At 36.4% G+C, this 24,123-nt stretch overlaps 2 protein-coding genes across 4 annotated transcripts in view; one reads left to right on the top strand and one right to left on the bottom strand.

The window, feature by feature from the left end:
- Positions 1-23,677, bottom strand: part of recql5 (RecQ helicase-like 5) — a 29,809-nt gene extending 6,132 nt beyond the window's left edge. For 2 of the 3 annotated variants that reach the window (XM_067382727.1, XM_067382730.1), the window contains exons 1-13: positions 23,546-23,676; positions 23,291-23,412; positions 21,267-21,782; positions 19,698-19,794; positions 19,485-19,596; positions 18,078-18,240; positions 17,901-17,983; positions 2,768-2,989; positions 2,585-2,678; positions 1,072-1,108; positions 903-961; positions 336-409; positions 54-147 (exon numbers count right to left, since the gene is read on the bottom strand). In XM_067382727.1, coding sequence (XP_067238828.1) covers positions 54-147; positions 336-409; positions 903-961; positions 1,072-1,108; positions 2,585-2,678; positions 2,768-2,989; positions 17,901-17,983; positions 18,078-18,240; positions 19,485-19,596; positions 19,698-19,794; positions 21,267-21,782; positions 23,291-23,412; positions 23,546-23,639 — 1,767 coding nt within the window. In that variant the 5' untranslated portion in view covers positions 23,640-23,676. Of the gene's footprint in view, positions 1-53; positions 148-335; positions 410-902; positions 962-1,071; positions 1,109-2,584; positions 2,679-2,767; positions 2,990-17,900; positions 17,984-18,077; positions 18,241-19,484; positions 19,597-19,697; positions 19,795-21,266; positions 21,783-23,290; positions 23,413-23,545 lie in introns of all 3 variants that reach the window. The other variant, XM_067382728.1, reaches the window with a different exon arrangement.
- On the top strand, positions 7,041-17,868 carry smim5 (small integral membrane protein 5). Its single transcript, XM_067382753.1, has 3 exons — positions 7,041-7,285; positions 14,060-14,183; positions 16,764-17,868. Exons 2-3 carry the CDS (start codon positions 14,066-14,068, stop codon positions 16,853-16,855), a joined length of 210 nt encoding a protein of 69 aa, XP_067238854.1. The 5' UTR covers positions 7,041-7,285; positions 14,060-14,065; the 3' UTR covers positions 16,856-17,868.
- Positions 23,678-24,123: the final 446 nt, after the last annotated feature.

The following is a 24,123-nucleotide window of genomic DNA, read 5'->3' as shown; positions in this document are numbered from 1 at the left end:
TTTGCATTAAATGAGATGAGTTTACGATGCAGTGAAGCACCATTAGCACTCACTCTCTTGAGGACCGCAGCCTTGTACAGGTTTGCAGATTTACTGGCCCTGAAGATCTCGTGCTCTATTTCTACAGCCTGATCAAGAGCCTCACAGCTACATGAAGAGAAAACAACAGTCAAGGAATATTACAGATGACACTAAATATATAACTTTTTTGAGTGACAAAAACCCACAACAACGGGGAAAAATGAATCGAGATGTGCTGCATCTCAGGAGGATACTGAAATACAAAGAGATCTAGCTTTAAAACATTAATGGTGCATTCATGACATCTGCATTACCTGTGTGAAAGCTCTGCTGCCGCCCTGTGGCTGCTCAGACACTCCTGCAGCAGAGACAGGCAGTGCTCTCTGCTCTGAAACACAAGCACAGAACATCAAACAGTTGAACATGTCAAGGTTTGAGACACCTTTAGGCCTGCAGTGCACATTTGTGCCAGTAGAGGGCAGCACTCCTAATCTCTCACTGTCATTTGCAGAACAAAGAACGCTGGGACCTCATGACGACAAAGCACAGATTTATCTCGACTGGATGGCACAGTGTCGCATATTGCTTTTTCTATGGATGATTAAATTCACTAATATTAAAAAATGTAGCAATAAAACGAGAGCACTACATGACTAATATTAGTGGTCGACCGATATAGATTTTTCAGTAACGGATGATTATACAGAACAGGTTGATGATACAGATGTTTTGTTTAGAGATGTCAGATGTGCACAAAAATACTGAACCACTGACATATATTTCCATCAACATAACTTATGGGTGCATACTTAAATCTATCTGTCTGTCTATCTGTGATTTCAAGTGAGTGTGAAACAGTTTTCAGGATGTGGTGTTTATACCTTCACTGTGAGTTTGGGGATCCTCTGACTGGCAGCATCCTTCAACACGCAGTCATCATCTGAGAAAACACCAACAATGTGATGCAAACTCTCAAATTCATTGAATAATACCCTTCCTCAAAATGTCCTGAGCATGAAAAATCACACATGTAACAACTCAGGGACTGACCTGGTGGAACAAACGTCTCTTTTGCCATATCTGAACCCTATAAACAAGCAAACAAGAGAAGTTGATGACATCATCATTGGGTTAGCATGCTCAAACCTCTTTATTTTTCTCACAATAACCATTGTTTCCACCCAAATATCAAAGTTACCATTACTGTAAAATCATAAAAATGACTAGATTTCTATAGAAATATGAGTGGTGATTGCCTGTGCAAAACTCACTGCATATTTAATATGACACAGAACTTGTTTCAAGATAGTAAATGATTTCATCTTCTCCAAAGGAGAAACAATGAAGATCATGCAGAACTCCCTTCAGTACAGTTGCAGATTGCTCAACTTTATGGGGGAGGCCTCCAACACACAGCTGGAAAACAGATGTGGAGGAGAGAGAGGAATGTTCTGGCACAGACTCAGACCGAGAGGGTGAAGCGATGGAAGACTGGAGTTAAGCTGTTTCTCATGTCACTGTATCACTGTACTTGTGTGTTTGTGTGCCATTAAATGTAAGCACATTTACACTAATTATCATTACTGTAGGGTAAAAAAAAATCCCATTCTGTAATGTGAAAAATACATCATTTAAAGGATAGATTTTATACATCATGTAAGTATTTTACTTCACTGCCATTTCTATTTCATTTATTCCTGAAGGATCATGTAATACAAAAGCCTGAAAATTATGCTTAAAATATTAAATATATTATTGTAATAATATTAACAATATATCTTTATACATAATATTAATATAATAGGAATATATGTATATGTATGTATATGTATATGTATATGTATATATATTTTATATATATATATATATATATATATATATATATATATATATATATATATATATATATATTATATGTATGTATATGTATATGTATATGTATATATGTATATGTATGTATATGTATATGTATATATGTATATGTATGTATATGTATATGTATATATGTATATGTATATATGTATATATATAACATTGCAATAATATTACTGTTTTTGATCAATGTTTTTTGAGCATGTTTTTCAAAAACATTAAAAGAACTAACCAACCCAAAACTTTAGAATGTTAGTGTATATCAATATTTAATGAGAATGTAATGAGAATTGCTACGGAGAATACTAGGAATTTCAAAAAACCTGAAAAATGGAAAATAAATAAATAAATAAATGGAATTATATGTATGTCTTAAGCATCTGTGACGCAATAAGATTCCAGTTACAAGCATTTTTTTGTCAACGCTGAAACCAAAACGACACAAACTATTACAGCCAATAGACTTTGTATTGTTTTTACTTCCATGACAATCTCTTCCAACTCGTTATTGTTTTTATTGTCAAACTTATATAATATTTAGTTATATAATATTCAATGTTTTTCAACTTCCACAATCATCCATGTGTGGTAATGACATTTTTCATGATGAAATGTGACCTAGAGAAGTTTTCACTTTTTTGAAATTCACTGATTCTCCTTTTGATAGTGTGTCTGCTGGCCATGTGTTCACCTTTCTCAGGTTCATCTGCTTCTTGAAGAGATTTCCGAACTCTTTCTTTCTCTTCTCAGAGTCATCTTCATCACTGCCCCATTCCTCATCATATCTGAACACACACATATACAGAAAAGCTCTCAGTCTCCACAGACTAACTGCCCTGACTCATACTGCTGCTTAAGTAACAGGTCAGCTAACCTCTCAAACCCGTAGCCCTTCCTGCCTCCGGCGTAGAGTTCAGGATCGAAGCCGAATGGTCCCCTGGGCCCTGAGCTCTGGGCTGGGCCAGTTCTGGTGCTGAGGGCGGCTGCTCTTGCCAGCTGAGCGCGGACCAGTTTGGGGTCACGGCAGTAGTCACACGCCCCAGCGCAGTTGGGCTTCTGATTGCCAAAAAACTGTGAGATGGTGGCATGTCTGCACCTAGAAATGGAGAATGATGAAACGATTAAAAGAACCAAATAATAACAAATATTAATAATAAATATATTATATATATATATATATATATACACACATACACACACACACACACACACACACACTAATTGTGAATTGAAAATGAAGGTGGCACTTATTGAACAGAAATATAGCGGTTACCCTGGTAAACCCTGTACAACACAGCTGAATTGGATAGTACTGTGTGCATCACAGAGTTTATTGAGAGACAGACAAACAGAAATACTAATAAACAATATTTTAGCACTGTTTCACTATGGTTGACGCACTGAGCAGGAATATTGGATTATGAAGTTGGGGGTGTTGCAGTTCCCAGGGTTTACCAGTCGCAACTCTGATTTGAGGGGACGTTTCAGACTTCCAGTTAAAAATTCCTACTGGGAACTAGGAATTTCACACTTCTGAGGACAAATAGAATGCACCATAATCAATCACTTGGCATAAATGTGCGGTATTCATTGACTGTGAACTGCTCTGAAAATATGAGCCTGTAGAACCACAACAGCGCCACGTTTTCACACAAGACTTTTCCGACACCATTTTAAATATTCAAGAATTTTTATGGCCTCAAAACTGAATTTAAAGTCGGCATGAAATCAAAACTGACCCTATTTACTTTGTTAGTGCATATTACTAGTCTTGTGGTGAACAATTAATCCATGCAAATTAATACACAGAAAAAAATTGTTTGTCTCAGTAATCTTTAATCAAAATCTGAAAAGTGACTTCCGGTCTGGAATAATGTTCCTTCTCTGATGATGTCAGTTTGTCGGCTTGGGTTGAAAATGCTTAAACCTCTCCCCTCCAACCGTTAGTCTGCTATGAGCGAGAGATTGAGAGGAGGAGCGCTAAAATAAAACCCTGCCCTCTATTCAATATTCTGTTTCACTTGGAAATACGTCACAACACTGGAGAAAAGACGTTTGCAACTTCCAGTTCTTGGGAACTTTAAGACTTTTTAAGGACCTGCAGAGACCCTGGTGAAACACAAAAGATGTTAAGATGCAGTTACATAAATAATTGCTCCGCAAAATTTCACTTGCGAAATCTGGTCATTTCAATAGTCAAATTTCTCCATGCAGATTTTGCTCGTATTGAAGTTGGTCATATGAATACGCTGCATTGACCAACAGAAAGTTTCTTGGTTTCCCCCCCCACCCCCTCATATTTCTTCATAAGGCCATGACACACCAAAAAGTACTACAGGCAACTGTCAACTATTCAACATGCTCACTCAGCCAAAAAGCCCCCAAAAGTGTCACAATGCAAAAACTGGGCTGGCTGATGACAGTCTGGTGTTGACTGACCAAGGGTTTGGTGTGTCAGAGCTTTTAGACAAAACATCCCTGCTGGTCACTGTATGATTTCATTGTATGGAAAACTGTCACCCTTTGTGTTCCATGTCAGAAAGAACGTCAGTCGGGTAAATGATAACTTTTGTTTGATATTTTTTGGTGGGCGAACTACCCTTTGAATGAAGAACAGAGGGTGTTTTCTGCAAGTATAACGGTACTGCAGACACACTACTCTAAAAAAGAGACGTGCACTTCTCACTTCTGGGTTTCAGGTTTCACAGTCTGAAATAGCTGGTAGAGGCACAGAGACAGCCCCCCCTCAAAAAAAAAAAACACACATTTACATGGTCTGTCACACAAAGACCCTCTGTGCCAACACTGAGTGTACGCTACAACTCATACTGACCACGATTTTCCCATTAGTGATTTCCTCTTAAGGCACGTACAGAGCAATGTTTTCCTCCTTTCTGAATATAGACACTAGATGTCTGAAGGCATATGCAACTTTTATGGTAAACCATTTTTTTGTTTTGTAAGTGTGTTGCTTTGAAACCTCACATTCACACTTATAAAGTGTGAAAGTTTCCTCAGCTGTCTGACAGAGAGAGCAAATAACCAACTGTAAATAAACTGAATCTGGATCATGTGGCCAAAATCCAATAAATTGTGTTTTTAAGGTGACGCTGTAACAGTGGAATTATACGAATAAGTACTGAGGAATAATAATTAACTACAAGTACTTAACATATAAGTAGGGTTAGGATTTAGTTTAGGTTTAGTTGCTTGTATATATGCATAATTTACAGGTATTACTACAGTAACTACATGTAAGATGTGTAACAGGGAAAGTATTTTTGCATTGTATCAGTATTTTCATGATGATAAGGCACATTACACCCAATTCAAATAAAATATATAAATCTAATAATATATCCAGGACATATTATTTTGGTTGTAAAGTATTTTGTCTCAAATTTATGCTGATTTAAATAATAATATTAATAAAAACAAATTAAAATACAATACAAATGACTATTACTGTAAACATTTGTATGGTCCTAAAACAGGCTTCATTGTCTTTTTAGTTTTGATTCTTGGGTGAGACACATGACATTGGAAAAAAACAAAAAACAAAAAAAAAACATATGGTGCTCTTTTATTTTATTTTTATTTTTTTTTTACTTTATCGGAATGGTACGAAACTTTTGGCACTTGCTATGTGAACACACACACATACACAAATCATGGACATGATTTGAAAAGGTTAAATGGTCCTGAAAGAAATAGCTCCACGCGGTCAAAAATGACTGTATTGGAAATGAATGGGAAGTGAATTTCATCTAGTGGAAAAGTTTGGTACTGCGCCAAAACAAAATCTTACTGAAAGCTCATTTTTTTGAGACATCAACCTCAAATTTGGAACACAACTTTTTTTAGTTTCATGGCTTTGATTTTCTTTCAGTTTAAGAGTAAAACATGATTTGGAAATTAGGGCTGCAAGATTTATCGCAATTTTATCGCACGCGATTTGGCAAAGGCTTCGATTATTTAATGCGCAGCTTGTCAGAGCTTTACGGCTCTGTGATCGGTAGTAAATGCTTCTCAAACTGAAAGCCAGAGGGCGCTCTTGCACAGAAACTCCAAATATGCCCTGCCGTAGAAGAAAATAACACATGCCTCATTCCAGGAAATCCCTTTGGGCATCATACTATCACTGTAGCTGAATAAACAGAAGATTGAAATGCTTTGATTAATTAAACATGACTAATAAACACACGACTGCCTTATTCTGTGTAAGAAGCCACATCATCTCACAGAAGGACGCTCAACTGTCGTTACGAAGTGAGTTTGGAGTAAAAACATGTTATTAAATGTTGTCTTTCGTTGGACAAGATGTTAATAAATGCTTCTCATGTCTAGAAACATGATTGATGCATGTTGCTTTTTCAAATGCACATTATAAGCGACTCAAACTCGCAGTGCTTTCAGATGGATTAGCATTTGGAGCCATACTTCATTGACAAGCTGCACATAATAAAAGCAATCGCAGCTTTGCGATTTCATAATCGCACTAAACCAAATTGTTTAAGCGCGATTTGAATGTTTTTTTTTTTTTCTAATCGTCCAATTAATCGTGCAGCTCTATTGGACAAAATATATATTTAAAAAAACTGAAAATAGTATTTTTGTTCATTTATCATAGCAATAATCTGCAAAGTATCATCTTTCAAAAGAGACCATACTGAAGTTTGTGCTCCAAAGCATTAAGATTCATGACGGAAATTTAATTTTCAGATCTATGCTCAAAAAGTGAATAAATGGATTATAACAACTGCATAAATATAATATAGTACTATAAAATCCATTAAAAACATAAAAAATATATTTAAAAATATTATCGAAGTAAAATATAATACATTCATTTAATTATTCATTAAATATACATATATATTTTGACCTCCACGCAAGGAGCACCAGAGGGTTAACATCATATTATATTGATGTGTGATATTGAAAAACAAATGTCCCAATTTGTTTTCCCAAATCCAGTGCACGCATACACACACACACACACACATTCTTCAGCAGTATTACTGCTGTAACACAAAACAGTCACTTTCTAAAGCACTTCAAGATTTTGTTTGACAAAAGGAAGAAGAAAAACTGTTTCCACGGTGATTTGAGGGGAGGAGAAAAGACGGGGCCACACAAAAAGGGGGTGGGGATGGACGTGGTAAACAGAGAGATCCAGACTGCCAGAACGCTACACAGCCCTGCCCAAAAGACTCGTTATACTGGAAAACTCAAACCCCGCAGGCCAAACACAGTATGAGTGCACAACTGAGAGAAACTTGTCAGCTCACAACAACTGTGTGACGGGACAGAGCGCTCTAACGGACAGCCAAAACTGGACACAGCTTCATATACGAGGAGAGCTACAGGGGAACTACAAACTGGAACAAAGGTGAGAGCAGAAAAAAGATCTGTGTTTGTTTGCAGTGTAGATGCACTTCAGTGACTCGGAACATGCTAATAAAGACAGCTGATCTCAGTTTTTGAGCAACTACAACTTCCAAAAACATGAGAGGGGAAACATGAATCTGCACAGCGTCCAGCAAAAGTATTTGGGGACACAAACTGCACGCTGAGTTGTATTAGATCAAATATAAAAGTGTGACATGATTTTAAAGACAGATAACATAAGTAAAGCTGGGATATATATCCAATATAACCAACAATTTTGCTATGAATATAAAATTTAGCAACATTGTGAATAATGTGATGATTTTAAGCACTTTTCATTTAGTCATTACATACACTTTCTGAAGAACTCAACTGTTTCTCAATCCGCCCTTGACTCACAAGTCATAGGAATAACAACTCATTCATTTCCAACAATTAAATGTGTCATAGTTAATAAAACCATCTATAGTTAATAAAAATTCAACTGTTTGTTGTTGGTTCATGTCAACTTTTGATTTTAATAATGTATTCTTGGAATTAACATTAAGTTTAATAGTGCTTTAGAAGTATTTCTCATTTTTAGATCATGTTAATGTAGTTAACTAATTTTAACAAATGGAGTCGTATTGTAAAGTTTTCAAAATATTGCTATTATTATAACTAGGTGCATATAAATAAAAATGATTCAATTTCATTCTTCATTGAGCAGTGTGGAGAACATGTCTTGATCTTACTGTATTTCTCTTCTTCAAATTCCAAGCCAAAATATTTCCTAAAATGATGATTGTTAGTTTATAACCCTCAAATTATTACACTTCATATATTGTCAAAACATAATGACAGTGCTGTTTTCTACGTATAGCTACTGATGTCCAACCCACCATCTCATAAAAAATGCAATGAGTACGGGATTTTGTATTTGTAAAACATAATAAAGCATGGTATACCGAATCAAGGCATGTTAAGATAGAAGAGGCTGCATGCATGTATAATATATCACCATAATCAAGCACAGTTAGAAAGGTAGCTTTCTTTTTGGTCTTAAAAGTAAAATTAGATTTATTTCTAAAATAACAGCCACGCTTCAGTTTGAGTTTCCTGATTAGATTAGCAATATGTAGAGTAAACAAAAGCTTATCATCAGTCCAAATGTACTTATAAAAAAGGTACTCTTTCAGCAACTTTACCATCAGATGTAAAAATACTAAAATTATCAAGTATTTGTGCCTGAGCTTTTGAAAAAACCATAAACTTTGTTTTCTGTGAATTTAAAACTAATTTTAAACTAACCAGGAGCATCTTCCAGTGACTGAAATGCAATCTGAAGCTCTTTCACCACCTTTGTTATAGATGGAGCAAGTGTATAAATAATAGTATCATAAGCATAAAAGTGTTTTTTTGCTCAAATGTCCTTACCCAAATCATTTATATAAATAGAAAACAAAATAGGTCCTAAAATGGAACCCTGGGGGACCCCTTTAGATATATCAAGAAAATCAGATTTGAGATCCTCCACATGAACACACTGATCTACCGATCTACCAAATAATTAACCCTTCACAAAGACCCGCTGTTGCTTTGTCCGACAAGCCATGGTGCTGTCACGCCACACGCAGTGCAAAATACATCGTGGAGCAAAGAGGACACTGAGAACGTCAACAGATAAGACAGAGCAGGTTACTTATTATATTAAACAAAGTCCCAGCTTTCAAACTGTGTAATTTAAGAAATTCAAACAATAAAAAACATTTTGTGGCTCTTTAATGTTTAGTGACAGATTCATGAACCGATCATCTCTTCCTACTAGTTCATTTATAGCATCAAATAAACGTGAATGAACATCAGAAGGAATGTTGTTTCAAATGCGGAAAGACGTCAGTACACACCATTTTTCAAGTTTAAGTCCACCGAGGTTAATCTTCTAACTCCTGACTGCTTTGTCGGACAAAATGGCGGATTTGGCGTTCTGATTGATTAGATCGCTTGTCAATCAAACTCCCTGCGAAGGGTCAATTCCGAAACCAGCACTGCTAAGTTTGTTTATCAGTAAATCGTGATTCACTGAATCAAACGCTTCAGACAGATCCTCAAATAAGGCTGCACAGTGTTGTATTTTATCCAGGGCACCAATAGTATCATTTAACACTACCGTAGCAGCGGTAATGGCACTATGGCCAGTTCTTAAACCAGATTGAACCATTATTATCAAATAAAAACTGTGAATTTACCTGAGATTCAAGATTCTTAGTCAAAATTGAAAGTTTGGAGATGTGACGATAGTTGTTCATGTCTGAGGGATCAGCACCTTTAAATAATGGGAGAACATAAGCAGCTTTCCAAATTTTAGGTAATGAGTTTGATACAAAACTTAAGATTAAATATATGAGTAACTGGTTCCGCAATAACATCAGCTTCCGCCTTCAAAAGATAAGGGTCTAAGTTATCTGGGCCCACAGATATCAATGCCTTTCAACGCTTTACAAATTTGATTTACTTTACTGTTAATTTGAAACAGGTTTAAAAGCAAAAATATCCTGATTACCAGTCGCCGATGTAATCCCAGAACATGGGACAGCTGTATTTGCATTTAAACTGTCAAATACAGACCCAGCATGTATAAATTGTTTATTTAACTTGCTAATCATTTTAACTTTATTATTTATTATAATTTGAAGGGTTATTTAAATTCTCTGTAACTGACTTTATCAATAAAACTCTGATTTAGACTCAATAATCATCCAAGTGCACTTATTCCTTAGTGTTTTAAATGTAGACCAATCGGCAGGATTGTTTGAAAATCTGGCTTGTGCCCATGATTTATTTCTTAAATGAATTAATTCTGAAAGACTATCTGAAAACCAAGGATTCTCCCTACCACTGATCTTGAACTTCTTAATGGGAACATGTTTATTAGAAATAAACTGAAAAACTGATTGAAAATATTCCCATGCCAGTTCAACATCCATAAAATATCTTTTGAAAACAAAACTGTGTTTTACCTTTGGAAGTTTTGTATCCCGGACACAAGCAACTACACAATGATACCTGATATCATTACAGAATATACCAGTTGAAGTAAATTTATGAGCAGCATTCATTATGATTAGATTCAGTAAACTAAATTTATGTTGCACTTTAGGATTTAGGCTTGTTGGTACATTAATAAGTTGCGTAAGGCTTAAGGAGGCACCCAATTCTTTAAGACAATCTTGAGGTCCCAGAGAGCCAGTCCCAATTCATATCACCCATAAGGATGAACTCAGAAGAGTCATTTAACTCATGTAAAACACCCGAAAAAGCTTTGAAAGCATCCTGTGTAGCAGATGGAGGTCTATAACAGCCAACCACAGTGATATTAGAGACTTTCGGGATATCCACTTTGATGGCCAAAACCTCAAACTGTTTAGCTCTAGTAATTGACAAAGTTACAGAGCTAACAAATTTAGATTTAACATAAATGGCCACCCCACCTCCTTTACCCATCCGATCATTTCTATAGACTTTATAGCCATCAATATAAATCAAATCATCAGTGATCGATTTCTTAAGCCAGGTTTCAGAAAGAACAATTATATCAGCATTTGACCCAAATCTTAAAGGAACACTCCACTTTTTTTTTGAAAATAGGCTCATTTTCCAACTCCCCTAGAGTTAAACAGTTGAGTTTTACCGTTTTCGAAGCCATTCAGCTGATCTCCGGTTCTGGCGGTACCACTTTTAGCATAGCTTAGCATAGTTCATTGAATCTGATTGGTCATTTTGAGCAAGATGCTAACGGTCTAAAGAGTTTTGATATTTTTTCCTATTTAAAACTTGACTCTTCTGTAGTTACATCGTGTACTAAGACCGATGGAAATTGAAAATTTGCTATTTTCTAGGCTGATACGGCTAGGAACTATATTCTCATTCTGGCGTAATAATCAAGGAACTTTGCTGTTGTACCATGGCTGCAGCAGTGCAATGATATTACAGGGAGCGTGCCTTGCAACCATGTCTTAGTACACAATGTAACTACAGAAGGTTCAAGTTTTAAATAGGAAAAATATTGAAACTCTTTGGTCATTTTTGAGCGAGATGCTAACGGTCTAATCAGATTCAATGAACTATGCTAAGCTATGCTAAAAGTTGTACCACCAGATCCGGAGATCGGCTGAACGGATTCGAAAACGGTAAAACTCAACTGTTTAACTCTAGGGGAGTTAGAAACTGAACCTATTTTCAAAAAAAGTGGAGTGTTCCTTTAATCATATCCAGTTTAGGAAGGAACCAAACTTCTAACATTTAAATGCATAAACCAAAGGCCTGTTCTACTTTCAAAATCTGAGGGAGTGGGTAAGCAATGCATAGATGTAATAGGCCCAGGATTTGGCTGAACATTTTCAGATAACATCAATAAGATTTGGAATATTGTTTACATGGTCGTCAAGGATACTCAGAGTGAATGCCATCATTTTCTGAAGTCTCCGTTTTGGTCCATTTATACTGAAACACTACCCCCGTGTTTTCCAACTAAAACATGGTCTGCGGCATTTTCGAAAGTCTCCGATTTCAAGGTTCGAAAACGCCGGCAGTGTAGGCGATAGACGTAACTGTAGAAAAACTAATGCTTTTTTAAACGAAAACGCACTAGTGTAAACGGGGCCTCAGTAACTCAACTTCACTAAAACTCATTCTCAAACTATATAGAATTAGAATCAGGTATAATTCTAGAAGGAATAGAATTAGAACACTAATAGAATAACAATAACAGTCCTGATGATTTTTAGTGATCAGATCAGATTTTTAGTGATTCAGTGTCAGATCAGGCATTCATACTAGATACATTTAAAATAACTTAACTAAGGAAAAAGTGCTGAAATGCGGGAATAAAGAGGAAATCAACAGTAAGAAATGATTCTTTCATCAGCAGAGTTAGTTTTATACAGTTATGGCACACCCACAGTGTCTCTCTTGTGGAAACACACCCACACCACAGCAGAAATTTAATGACTAGCTCAACCAGCAGGTTCTGTTTTTTGTTTTTGTTTTTTTCTACTTTTATCACATTCTTCAACAAAACCACACAGGAAATCTGCACTGCTGACTACTGCCATTTATTTGACTAATAACTGACAACACCAACAGGACAAATTATTCTAACAATTATAGTTTTCATATGCTTATAAGAGTTAGTTAAATCAGACAGTTGTCAGTACAGGGTTTTCATGATGCAAATCTATCAAGTAACAAAACATGAGTCCAACCTGTTCTTCCCATAGATCCCATAGGTCTTTTTGACTCCAAGACCCCCAAATGTCCACAGCAATAGTTGAACTTTTGTGCTAAATTATTTTAATCTAATGTATGGACACTCCTAGTTTCTGTAAAATAAAAAAAAAAGGAACCGGGGGCCATTTACACGACACTGTTTTCAACTAAAAACTGAAAACTTTTTATTCATTTTGGCCGTTCATTTGCACGACAACAGTGTTTTGGGGGCCTGAAAATGCAAATTTTTGAAAAAAGGATTCAAAATGCAAATTTTTGAAAATGATACTGTTATCATCTCCATGTAAACAAAACAATAAATGTGAATTTGTGTAAGGAGTGACGTCATGCGCATGTGTATTACTTGTCCAGTCTATAGAAGCGTAGCGTTTCTTTGCAAAGTGACGTCGCCATCTACTGGCCTGGCATGAATAATACAGCGATTTTAGTCGTTTTCATAGATCCGCGTGAATGGAAATCATTTTGACAACGTTGTCGTCTGTATGCGAAAAACGCAAAGGAAAGACCTTTTCAATTTTTGTATCATTGTCGACTAAATGTAGCCTAAAATAGTTATAATTACAAATAAAATAATAATTTCATGATTTCATGACAAGTTTTAATAGCTGAATGTTCGTCAGGGATGCCACTCTTTTTAACACATGATTTTGCATGCCTTTTCCATGACTGGAAGGATAAGGATATGGATTTTTAAAAATATTTTTATTCACAATCTGATCAAATATTTTAGAGCTTGGCATAATTAAAAAACATATATTCATTATAAAAGTGCCCATTTAAGATTAATTGAATCAAAGGGACTTTTCCAAGACCATCCTGGTTTTTGATGGAGAGGGGAATTAAAATGATTTCTTGATATTTACTTTTTAAACTTATTTTAAAGCTAGTTTTGTCTTATTTTAAGTCATTTTGAGGCCCGACACCCTGCCATATATCAAAGATGTACTATTCGATTTTTAGATCGTATAATCAATAATAATAATAATAATAATAATAAATTTAATTATATATTCAGTTTTCCTGTGTAAAAAGTCTGACTGTTGAATGTTAAACTGCACACTGTAATTAAAAAAATTAAATAAATCTAGCTGTATTTACAGAAAAAAACAACAACTGGCAGATCTAGAATTATTATGCAAAATATAAACAAATTTTACAGTTTAAATTTGTTGTTATTTAAAAAAAAAACAAGAAAAAGAAAACAACAACCGCACTTTTCAGCTAAATTAGCAAGTCCACACATTACGGCTTTGCACTTTAAATTATAAGGTAATTTGTCCTTTTATATTTACAAAAATGGTACATTTAACAATATTTTACTGTGAGATTATGACATTTAAGGTTAGATCTATTACAGTTTTTCCCCATATATAGTATAGGAAGTTACTGTTAACCAATTAATGGGTTTTTACCATCACATTTTTAGCCTTTTACAGTTAAAATTGCAAAAAAATTTTACAGTGTGCAATGTGTCGAGTCAGCACTCTTTCTTTGCGCTTGTATTTAGGTCAGAATGGGCGCTTCAGAGGATATGATGGGAATTCTCCAGAACGTCTGGACCAAACTGCAGGCACTTCCTCAGGAGCACCCGCTCACACAGACGGCCTTCCTCATCATCCTGCTGTTCTTCTGTAAGCACAGACTTCTTTCTGCACTACGCTGTCATTACATCTCTGCACTCTGCCCGCATCTCGTGTAATTTTGGAAGAGGTTTTATTTGAACACAAGGCGGAGAGGCTATAAGAGGCTCTCCTGTGATTAAAGGCCTCCACCAAGTGCACATCCATATTTATCTTGCTATTTTAGTGAAGGCACGGCACTTAAACTGACTTTAAAAACTCTTAAGCTAAGTAATTGACTGTAATTGTGGGACTGTAACTGTTTAAGTTTCAGGTTTCTGACATCAGAAATCCAAAGATTTGAGATGTTCTCCAGCTTGTTTTCTATAAATGCATTTCTTTGAGTGCAAAAGAAGTTTTAAGATCTCAAAGTTACAGTTTCATAGGTTAAAGTCACCCTGATCATTTTTGTTTAGTTGATGACATACCATGAAAATCTGACTTTTTCCATGTTTATGTGCTATAATCGGGTCCCCAGTAATTTACCAACCCAGAAAATGTGAAAAAAGACCACCCAGCAACTTTATTTCAGCAAGCCTTTCTCTAAAAGCATGTAAAAAAAACGAGCTTCTCAGATTTCAAAGGGGAATTTATTATAACATTACCACTGCCATTTTGTTTTCACAAGCGAAAATGGTGTACCAGTTCTACGGCCACGGCAAAAGTTAAATGCTAACTGTTCGGTTGTTGGCTGCACAGACGATCACAGAACAATATTTAGTCTCGTTAGCTTGGAGTTCCTCCAAGTTGACCCTGGCAAGCCCGATTGCTAAAAAAGGAGCATTTCTGTCTGATTGAAATTTTGGAAAAAATATTAGACCATTTACAACATTTGATAGCAATCATAAATGTTAGCCTGGTGTGTATGGCTCTGTTTGGTAAACATGTACGCTATGTATAGTGGGCGTCTATATGGGTTTTGCACAAAAGATTAACATGACGGTTTGAACAATGTTGAACACCGTTACTGACAATCCTCATTTTAGCAGTGTGAGATTCTCCAGCTTTGTTGTTGTTGAGCAAACGAAGCGTGAACTGTTAAAGCTCCGCCCTCTTCTGGAAAAGGGGCCTGGAGCAGCAGCTCATTTGCATTTAAAGAGATACACACAAAAATTGCATGTTTTTGCTCACACCCAAATAGGGGCAAATTTGACAAGCTATAATAAAAGATCTGTGGAGTATTTTGAGCTGAAACTTCACAATCTGGGGACACCTGAGACTTACATACCATCTTGTTAAAAGTGGCATAATTGGTGCCTTTTAAGTTAGTTTGGGTTAAAGAAAAAGTTAGTGCTCTTCACACTTGAATTAGTTAACCCGGGGTTATTCTAAACCCCCAGGGTTAACAATTAATCCTGGGTATTTGTAAGTGACTGTTTCACACTGTGCATTCCTAAACCTTGGGTTAAAGGGTTAATTCACCAAAAATGAAAATAATGTCATTAATTACTCACCCTCATGTTGTTCTGCACCCGTAAGACCTTCGTTCATCTTCAGAACGCATGAAATTTTGGTTGAAATCTGATGGCTCAGTGAGGCTTGTATAGCCAGCAATGACATTTCATGAAGCTTTGGAGCGTTACTAATCTTTTGTGTCAAATCATGATTCGGATTGCGTGTCAAACTGCCAAACTGCTGAAATCACGTGACTTTGGCGCTCCTAACTGCTGATTCGATACAAAAGATTGATAACGCTCCAAAGCTTCCTGAAGCAGTGTTTTGAAATCAGCCATCACTATATAAGTTGTTATTTTGTTTTTTTGCCGCACCAAAAATATTCTCGTCGCTTTATAATATTAATATTGAACCACTGAACTCACATGAACTGATTTAAATATGTTTTTAGTACCTTTATGGATCTTGAGAGAGAAAATGTCATTGCTCCCTATGGTGGCCTCATTGAGCCATTGGATTTCATCAAAAATATCTTAATTTGCGTTCTGAAGATTAACAAAGGTCTTACGGGTGTGGAACGGCATGAGGGTGAGTAATAAATTACATTATTTTCATTTTTGGGTGAACTAACCCTTTATCGTCCTTATTTGCATATTTGCAGTGTCTGTGTCACTGATTGGACAACCGGTTTTCATAAAGGCTTTCTAGTATTGCACATCCTCATATTATATATTGCCATAGCCTACTATCAGCTTTATACTGAACGGAGTTTTTAGATAGAAGGTAAGAATTAAGAATCTCTTCTTCACTCCAGTTGTCGCATTTTCTATCGCCTACATTTTCCCCTCCAACTACTGTTTATACAGCATGCGCCGTTTCCATGACTGTCCAAAGCATGCGAATATGTGGAATGCTATTAGTTGTCGGCTTCTAAGCATCTGGTCATTACATCCCAACACCGCATCATTTCACACTGTACAAGTTTGACACCACAACATGGGGTTAACCACACAAAAGCAGTGCTAACCCCACTCTAGGGTTTCATAATCCCGCTTCAAAATTACAAGTGTGAAACGCTTCTTTACCCCGTGTTAAAAATTGTGTTTTGAACAACAATAACAAGAGGTTAAGTGCAGTGTGAAAAACCATTTGAACCAAGACATGTGACTAATTCTCCAGGTTTTATTCTTCTTCCAGTGACATTCATCGCTCTGGTTGTGACTGGATGTGTTTACGGCTGCTGTGGCTGCTGCACTGCAGGGTCCAGAAACAAAGTCTCTGCCGTGTGAAACATGACAACGAGGAAGAAGAAACCAACAGACCACAATGGGCCAAAATAAAATTTGGTGGCGTTTGTTAGTTTTGTTTGTGACCGCTCTGATGCCACATATTACAGAGATAAAATTCAGCCAGAGAAAGTGATGCACACTGTAAACTGAATGAACACACATCAGCTACAGTTATGAAGTGAATGAAGAAACAAGCATCTGGCTGAGACATATGGTCCCCCTTAAATATGGATGCCACAAATAAACTCTAAATTCCCAACCTCTCTCATCATAGGAACGCAACATGCTGTTGCCATTATGAAACCAGTGCCAAAGGCTGCCCTCTGCTGTTTGCTTGCAAAACTGCAGTAACTTGGAGCAGGGATGAAGAAAGAAGGGGACGGTTTAGATCTCTCGGGTACACTGTCATTCAAAAGTGTGGGGTCAATAAAATATTTTTTAAAGAAATCCATATTTTCATTTAGATTAAAAGTGTCAGTAAAGACATTTACTGCTATTCATAAATGTTTCTTGAGCAGCAAAATCAATGAATTCTGAAGGATCATGTGACACTGAAGACTGGAGTAATAATACTGAAAATTCAGCTTTAATCACAGGAATAAATTACATTTTACAATATATTCGAACACAAAAGCAATTTTAAAGTGCAATAATATTTCAAAATACTGTTTTTAGTTGAGTGAGCAGAAGAGACTTCTTTTAAAAACATGAAAATGCTTCACCAACCCCAAACTTTTGAAGGATAGTATCTGATATTAAAAAAAAATGCATGTAGACCTAATACTACCATCATGTTGTATTAAGATGTGTTATACAGAGGAAAATAGAGATGAAATGCTGGAGAAATAAAATGTAAATAATAATCAAATATGCAAAAACTAAACCTTGTGTATTTTTATATCGATTCAAAGGAAATGTTTTTAAGGATATAACATGATAAAATGTTCATGCATGTTTCTTTTTGTATACAAGCATACTATTCTGTTTTATTAAACATATATCATACCTTCAATCCAGAATATCAGTTGTCTGTGTTTGAACTCACCCTTCTTGCTCACAAAAAGCAACCATAGCCTCGAAGTCCAGAATGGGCGCTTTGTCCTGCTCTTTCTCTGATCCTCGCTTCTCCTGAATTCAAAACATGCTATGTGTCAGACACAATGAATGTGTGCCTATAACTGCTCAGAATATGAAGACATCCAGATCGGATGTTGTTCCCGACCTGTTTGCGTGCGATTTCTTTGCGGATGAGGAAGTTGAGCTGGTCTCGGTCTTTGGGTGAGTAGTATATTCTGCAGGACGATGGCAGTCCGTCACGTCCAGCTCGTCCTGACTCCTGATAGTAACTGGCCAAAGATTTTGCCAGATTCCAGTGAACGACAAACCTGAAAACATACAGACACTTATACACAACATTTTCATCAAAAACCATAATTTCTTTTTGACTGAAGAAAGAAAGACATGAACATCTTGGATGACATGGGGGTGAGTAAATTATCAGGAAAATTTAATTTGAAAGTGAACTAATCCTTTAACCCTCTGGTGCCCTTTGGTCTTTTTTGACCGAAAAATTAAGCTGTTTTTTTTTGTTGTTTTTTTTTCTCATTGGAATGGTACAAAACTTGGCAAAGGTTTAGGAACTTGCTATGTGAACACACACAAAAAAAGAAAAAGGTTAAATGTAACCGAAAAAGTAACAGCATTGAAAATAATCTCTGGTCTTAATGTTTATATGACTGGGTCATTGAATCATTGACTCACTAGATTTGTTTGAAAACGCAGATTCATTCATCAACGAAACAACTGTGTTTGCTCTGAGATGCGCAGCGTTCAGGTTTGTTTGTAACCATTTTCTTTGACAAAATAGAGCAAAATCTGACAATACAGTTCCTAAAATGTAAGTCACTCAGTATTAACTTCACATTTATTGAATGTATAAAAGCAATATTACATGTGCAAACTCCCTTTACAATCGTTAACAAAGATGTCACTCGTCTCAGTTCATCGCGATCTCATAAACTTACATTATAGTTAATGAAATTGTCTATACTGCTCAATTAATCTTTTATTTACATTGTGTCTATACTTTGTTTGCTATAATGAGAGGAGCTTGCATTACTCAGCACTGAACAAACACCAGCGTTTTGAGCGGTGTAATTTAAATGCCTCTGATTGGCCATTGTGTTAAAGCAATCATCAGATGTGTCTGTGATTGGCTACATTGCTAAACGCTGTAACAACACGTTCTCTCTCCGCACTCTCCAGACTGGAAACCCAAATACGCACTGGCTGTTTGGCCTGTTTTGCACCCCGTAGAACCAGGCCTGATGGGGTCAATCACACTGGTGCTCCTAAATACTTCTATACAGTCACACACAGTAATTTTCTGTCACAAATGCGACTGAAATGGTCGCACTGTAGAGCCTTGAAGAATGATTTCTGAAGGATCATGTGACACTGAAGACTGGAGTAATGATGTTGAAAATTCTTTCATTCCTACATTTTATTATATCATTGATGAATTAAATGCAGCCTTAATGAGCATAAGAGATTCCTTTCAAAATCATAAATTAATCCGACCGACTCCAGACTTTTGAATGGTAGTGTACACTTGCGAAGCGTGACTCACCTGACATTGGCCTTGTCCACTCCCATACCAAAACTGATGGTGGCCACAATAACAGGCACTTTATCAGCCATCCAGTCAGCCTGACTCTCTGTGCGATCGCCCACCTTCAGCCCTAGAGACAAACCACAGAACCCAAGATGAGCTTCCCATGCAAACATGTAGAATAACATTATACACACGCCTCCATAAAATGTGAAAAGGCAGCAGGATCACCTGCATGGTAGGGCTTGGCTGAAACTCCCAGTTTAGTCAACTTATGAGCCACTTCCTCACAACTCTCTCGTGTTCGACAGTAAACAATCCCACATCCCTGCAAAAAAAATAAAAAAAATTGGTTTTAACATCATTTTATCTTGGTTTATATAACATAAAGGAATAGTTAGGCCAAAAATGAATATTCATAATTTTCTCATGTTGTTCCAAACCTGGAACACAAAAGGAGACATTTTGTGCACTTTTCCATACAATGAAAGTAAACAATGTTGAACACACGACCAAATAAAATCACCCATAAGACTCGTGCGTCACATTCCAAGACTTCCGAAGTCATACTGCCAGAAATGTTATTATTTACTGAAGATCTTCTACTTCGCTTCAGCTCTCAAATCTCATTTAAGTTCACATACTGCAAGGATGTGTACTGAGACCCATCCTTTATTCCCTCTTTACACACGATAGAGTTCCTGCATCTTCTGATAACATTATTGCTAAATTTGCGGATGACACAACAGCGATTGGACTGATTACTAACAACATTGAATTAGCCTACATATAGGAGATAGAGAACTTAGTAAACTGGTGCTCTAAAAACAATTTCACCCTTAATACAGAGAAGACTAAGGAGTTAATCATCAACTTTTCAACACAAATCTTCATCACTGTCTGGCAAGCCTATAGGCATCTGTAAGGATTCTACACATCCATGCCACCATGTTTGAGTGTTTTGAAAACTTATCCATAAAATTGTCCATAAAAAAATTACCCATAAAAACTCTCATTTACAGACAAAGCATTATGAAATAATTTACTTATGGTTTGTGATGCATCTGCTGTCAACAACAGTTTCTTTGTGAACTCTTCATTACACTGTGCCTCATTTACAAAACAATCTGCAGTCAAATGCTCTGAACAAACATATAATCTGGATGATCCGGAATGCTGTTAAAATAAACCATCCACTTGTTTCTGACACTGGGATCCTTCTGAAGTCTGTACAGAAATGCAAACAAGCTGTTTAAACTGGATGCATCAAAGCAAACTTTCTTCCATTTGTCCTGTTTTCGACAGACTCAAGTGACTGATGTCAGCCATTAAGCGACTGAACGCTAGTGGGCAGGGCCTATGGTGTGATGATGTAAAATAATTGGTTGATAATATTGCTTCCAGAGCAAGTTATGCAAATGTATTTGCCTGTGTGACTTCACAAATCCTCAAAACAATCCATTTCTGGAGCTTGATTAAATGCTTTGTTTATAATGAGGAGGATGTTTTAAGCTCTGAAACTTGCAGGGTATTTAATGGTACAAAGACTCTCATATGTCAAAAGATCAAGGCAAATTTGATTTCTCACTGTATGTTTGAACTTCATATTAGCGTCAAGTCATTGACTTGTATGTAAGCATACATTTTAGTTTTATCTTCTTTTTTCACTTTCATTGAATGGAAAAAATGGAAAAGCTTCTTTGTTCTGCTAAACTTCTGTGTTCAGCAGATGGGAGAAAGTCATTCTGGTTCAGAACAACATGAGGGCGAGTAAATGATAAAAGAAAGTCTGTGACTGACCTTTTCAGCAGTATTTCCACCAAGAGCCTCTTTAGCAAATGCAAGCAAGTGGACGTAAGGGTCAGGCAGCAGATCACGGAAGATCACATCATACTTCAGGTTTTTACGGAAAACAGGTGTGGCAAAGACGAGTGGCGAGCGCAGTTTGAGTGAGCGCTCGATGTCTTCCTGCACTCTCTTGGGCGCTGTGGCTGTGAGAGCAACACAGGGAACTCCCTGCAGACGGGAGCGCAGGTCCCCCAGCTTCAGATAGTCCGGTCTGAAGTCGTGACCCCACTGGGAGACGCAGTGAGCTTCATCCACCGCCAGATACGCCAGCAGACCCCGCGAACACAGCGAGCCCAAGCAGGGCTGGAAGGACGGCGACGCCACCATCTCTGGAGTGATGTAGAGCAGCTTGAGCCGAGGACTCTCGCTCTCCAGATCCGCCAGGATCTGTCGCCGCTCAGCCAAAGGAAGTTTGGAGTTGATGGAGCGTGCGGGAACATTGAGAGCTTTCAGGTGCTCCACTTGATCCTGGAGCAGCACAAACATTAGTCAACACAAGCGTAAAAATAATATTTTTCACTCATATAAATTAATAACAGGCTTGTATATCTTAACTTGAGATAATTTTTTTTTTAATTAATACTTTTATTCAGCAAGGACATTAAATTATTATAAATAAAGGCATTTATAATATTACAAAGGATTTCAATGTCAAATAAATGCAAATAAAACTTGTTTTGAACTTTCTATTCATCAATGAATCCTTAAAAAAAATGGTCACGGCTTCCTCAAAAATATGAAAAATATCCAGAAATGTTTGGGCATCAAATCATCATATTAGAATGATTTCTGAAGGATCATAAGAGACTTGTAACAAACATGTACTTATCAATATCATTTACTTAAAAAAAATTACACACACACCCATATAAGATATTTATACATGTATAAGACATTTATGGTATTTCAACTGTAATTATGTGTAATTTTGTGAAGAAGCTTAAAGAATTGTATAGAGAATTTTAACTATAGTTAATGAGGGGAAAGATTTCCATTTTACATCTTAATTGTTTTTAAGCATTTTAATTCAGATTATATACATATATACATAACTCTAATTTCAATTAAAATTTATGTATGTATATATATATAGTCGTGGTCATGGTCAAAAGTGTACATGCAGAGTCTGCAAAATGTTAATTATCTTAACAAAATAAGAGGGATGGTACAAAATGCACATTATTTTTTATTTAGTACTGTCCTGAATAAGATGCTTTATATAGTTCATATAGTCCACAAGACAAAATAAAAGTTGGATTTATAAAAATTATGAAGGGTAAAGATGTGTAATTTTCTCTTATTTTGTTTAAAGGTCATTCATTTATTACTGCCCTTCAGAAGCTATAGAAGATCCAGTGTAACTCATTAACAAGTAACTTGAGTTACATAATCAGATTACTTTTAAGTAACAAAGTAAAGTGTTACTTTAAGGTTAATTTTTCAAATAAGTAGCGCTAGTTACTCTTTCACATTTATTGACTATATGTAAACATCTTAAATAAAATATCTTATGGACCATATAATATATATTTATAAATACTTTATTAATCTTCCAGTGGCCCCTGGTTGAGATTTGCTGTCCTAAACTCATCTGTAAATAATATAAGTTATATGTCATTATTCATTTATAATGTCCCCATAAGAACTACTAGCCAGATTACTGTTATGCTTTTTGGAGCTCACTATCCAGGATCCCCTTCCTCTGTCGTTATACTAAAAACAGTGGCCAGACATACAGGTTTGGACCCACACAAGGGTGAGTAGAAGATGACAGAATTTACTTTTGTTATAGTTATTCCTTTATTTTTATTTATCAGCTAATCAGTTTGGCCCATAAATCAGTTCAACACAAATGCAAACCATAGTTTACATTTCACCCAGCCCCCTCTCAAAGGCTATTGTGTGCCTGCGCCTTATCCATGCTGACAGATGGCTTATATGTGGATCATGGGATGAGTTTGTCAGTATTCGTTCACCTGGATGAGCGCGATGAGAGGAGAAATGACCAGAGTGATGCCGCTGGCCAGAAGAGCAGGGAGCTGATAACACAGAGACTTGCCTGCTCCGGTGGGCATACATACAAACACATCCCTGTCACCTGCGAGCGAGCACACACACACAGACACACACACACACACACACACACACATCAGGAAACAACAACACTGCACTAGCATTCAGACTCCTGCCATTTTCCCCATAATAATCCAGTGTAAATGTGTCATTGTCACCCTTCAGCACTGCTTTCACGGCATCTTCCTGCTGCTGAGAGCGAAACTTGTCGAATCCAAAGTGATCCTGCAGCGCCCGATGAACGGCACTCATAACTACATCAATAATCTTTCACTCAACTTTCATTGAGCTCTGAGTCGCGCACAGATGACGTCGTGCAGCGCGCTGTGACGCAAATATACTGCGTTCGTTTGAGTTTCATTTTGCACTTTTTTTTACATACATAAATGCAAGTTTTGCTATCATGAATCACATTTTAAAGGGATAGTTCACCCAAAAATGAAAATTCTGTCATCTTTTAAGTTGTTCCAAACCTTTATAAATGTCTTTGTTCTGTTGAACACAAAGGAAGATATTTTGAAGAATGTGTTAAACTGAACAGTTCTGGGGCACCATTGACTTCCATAGTATTTTTACATAGTATTTTCATATTATTTCCCCCCCTATATGAAAGTCAATGGTGCCCCAAAGGGGCCTGGTTACAAACTTTCTTCAAAATATCTTCTTTTGTGTTCAGTAGAACAAAGACATTTATACAGGTTATACAACTTGAGGGTGAGTAATGACATAAATTTCA

Source organism: Chanodichthys erythropterus, chromosome 3 (assembly GCF_024489055.1).
Source record: "Chanodichthys erythropterus isolate Z2021 chromosome 3, ASM2448905v1, whole genome shotgun sequence".
NCBI lineage: Eukaryota > Metazoa > Chordata > Actinopteri > Cypriniformes > Xenocyprididae > Chanodichthys > Chanodichthys erythropterus.
The sequence above is the reverse complement of the archived record's forward strand: the minus strand, read 5'-3'. Positions and strand labels throughout refer to the sequence as shown.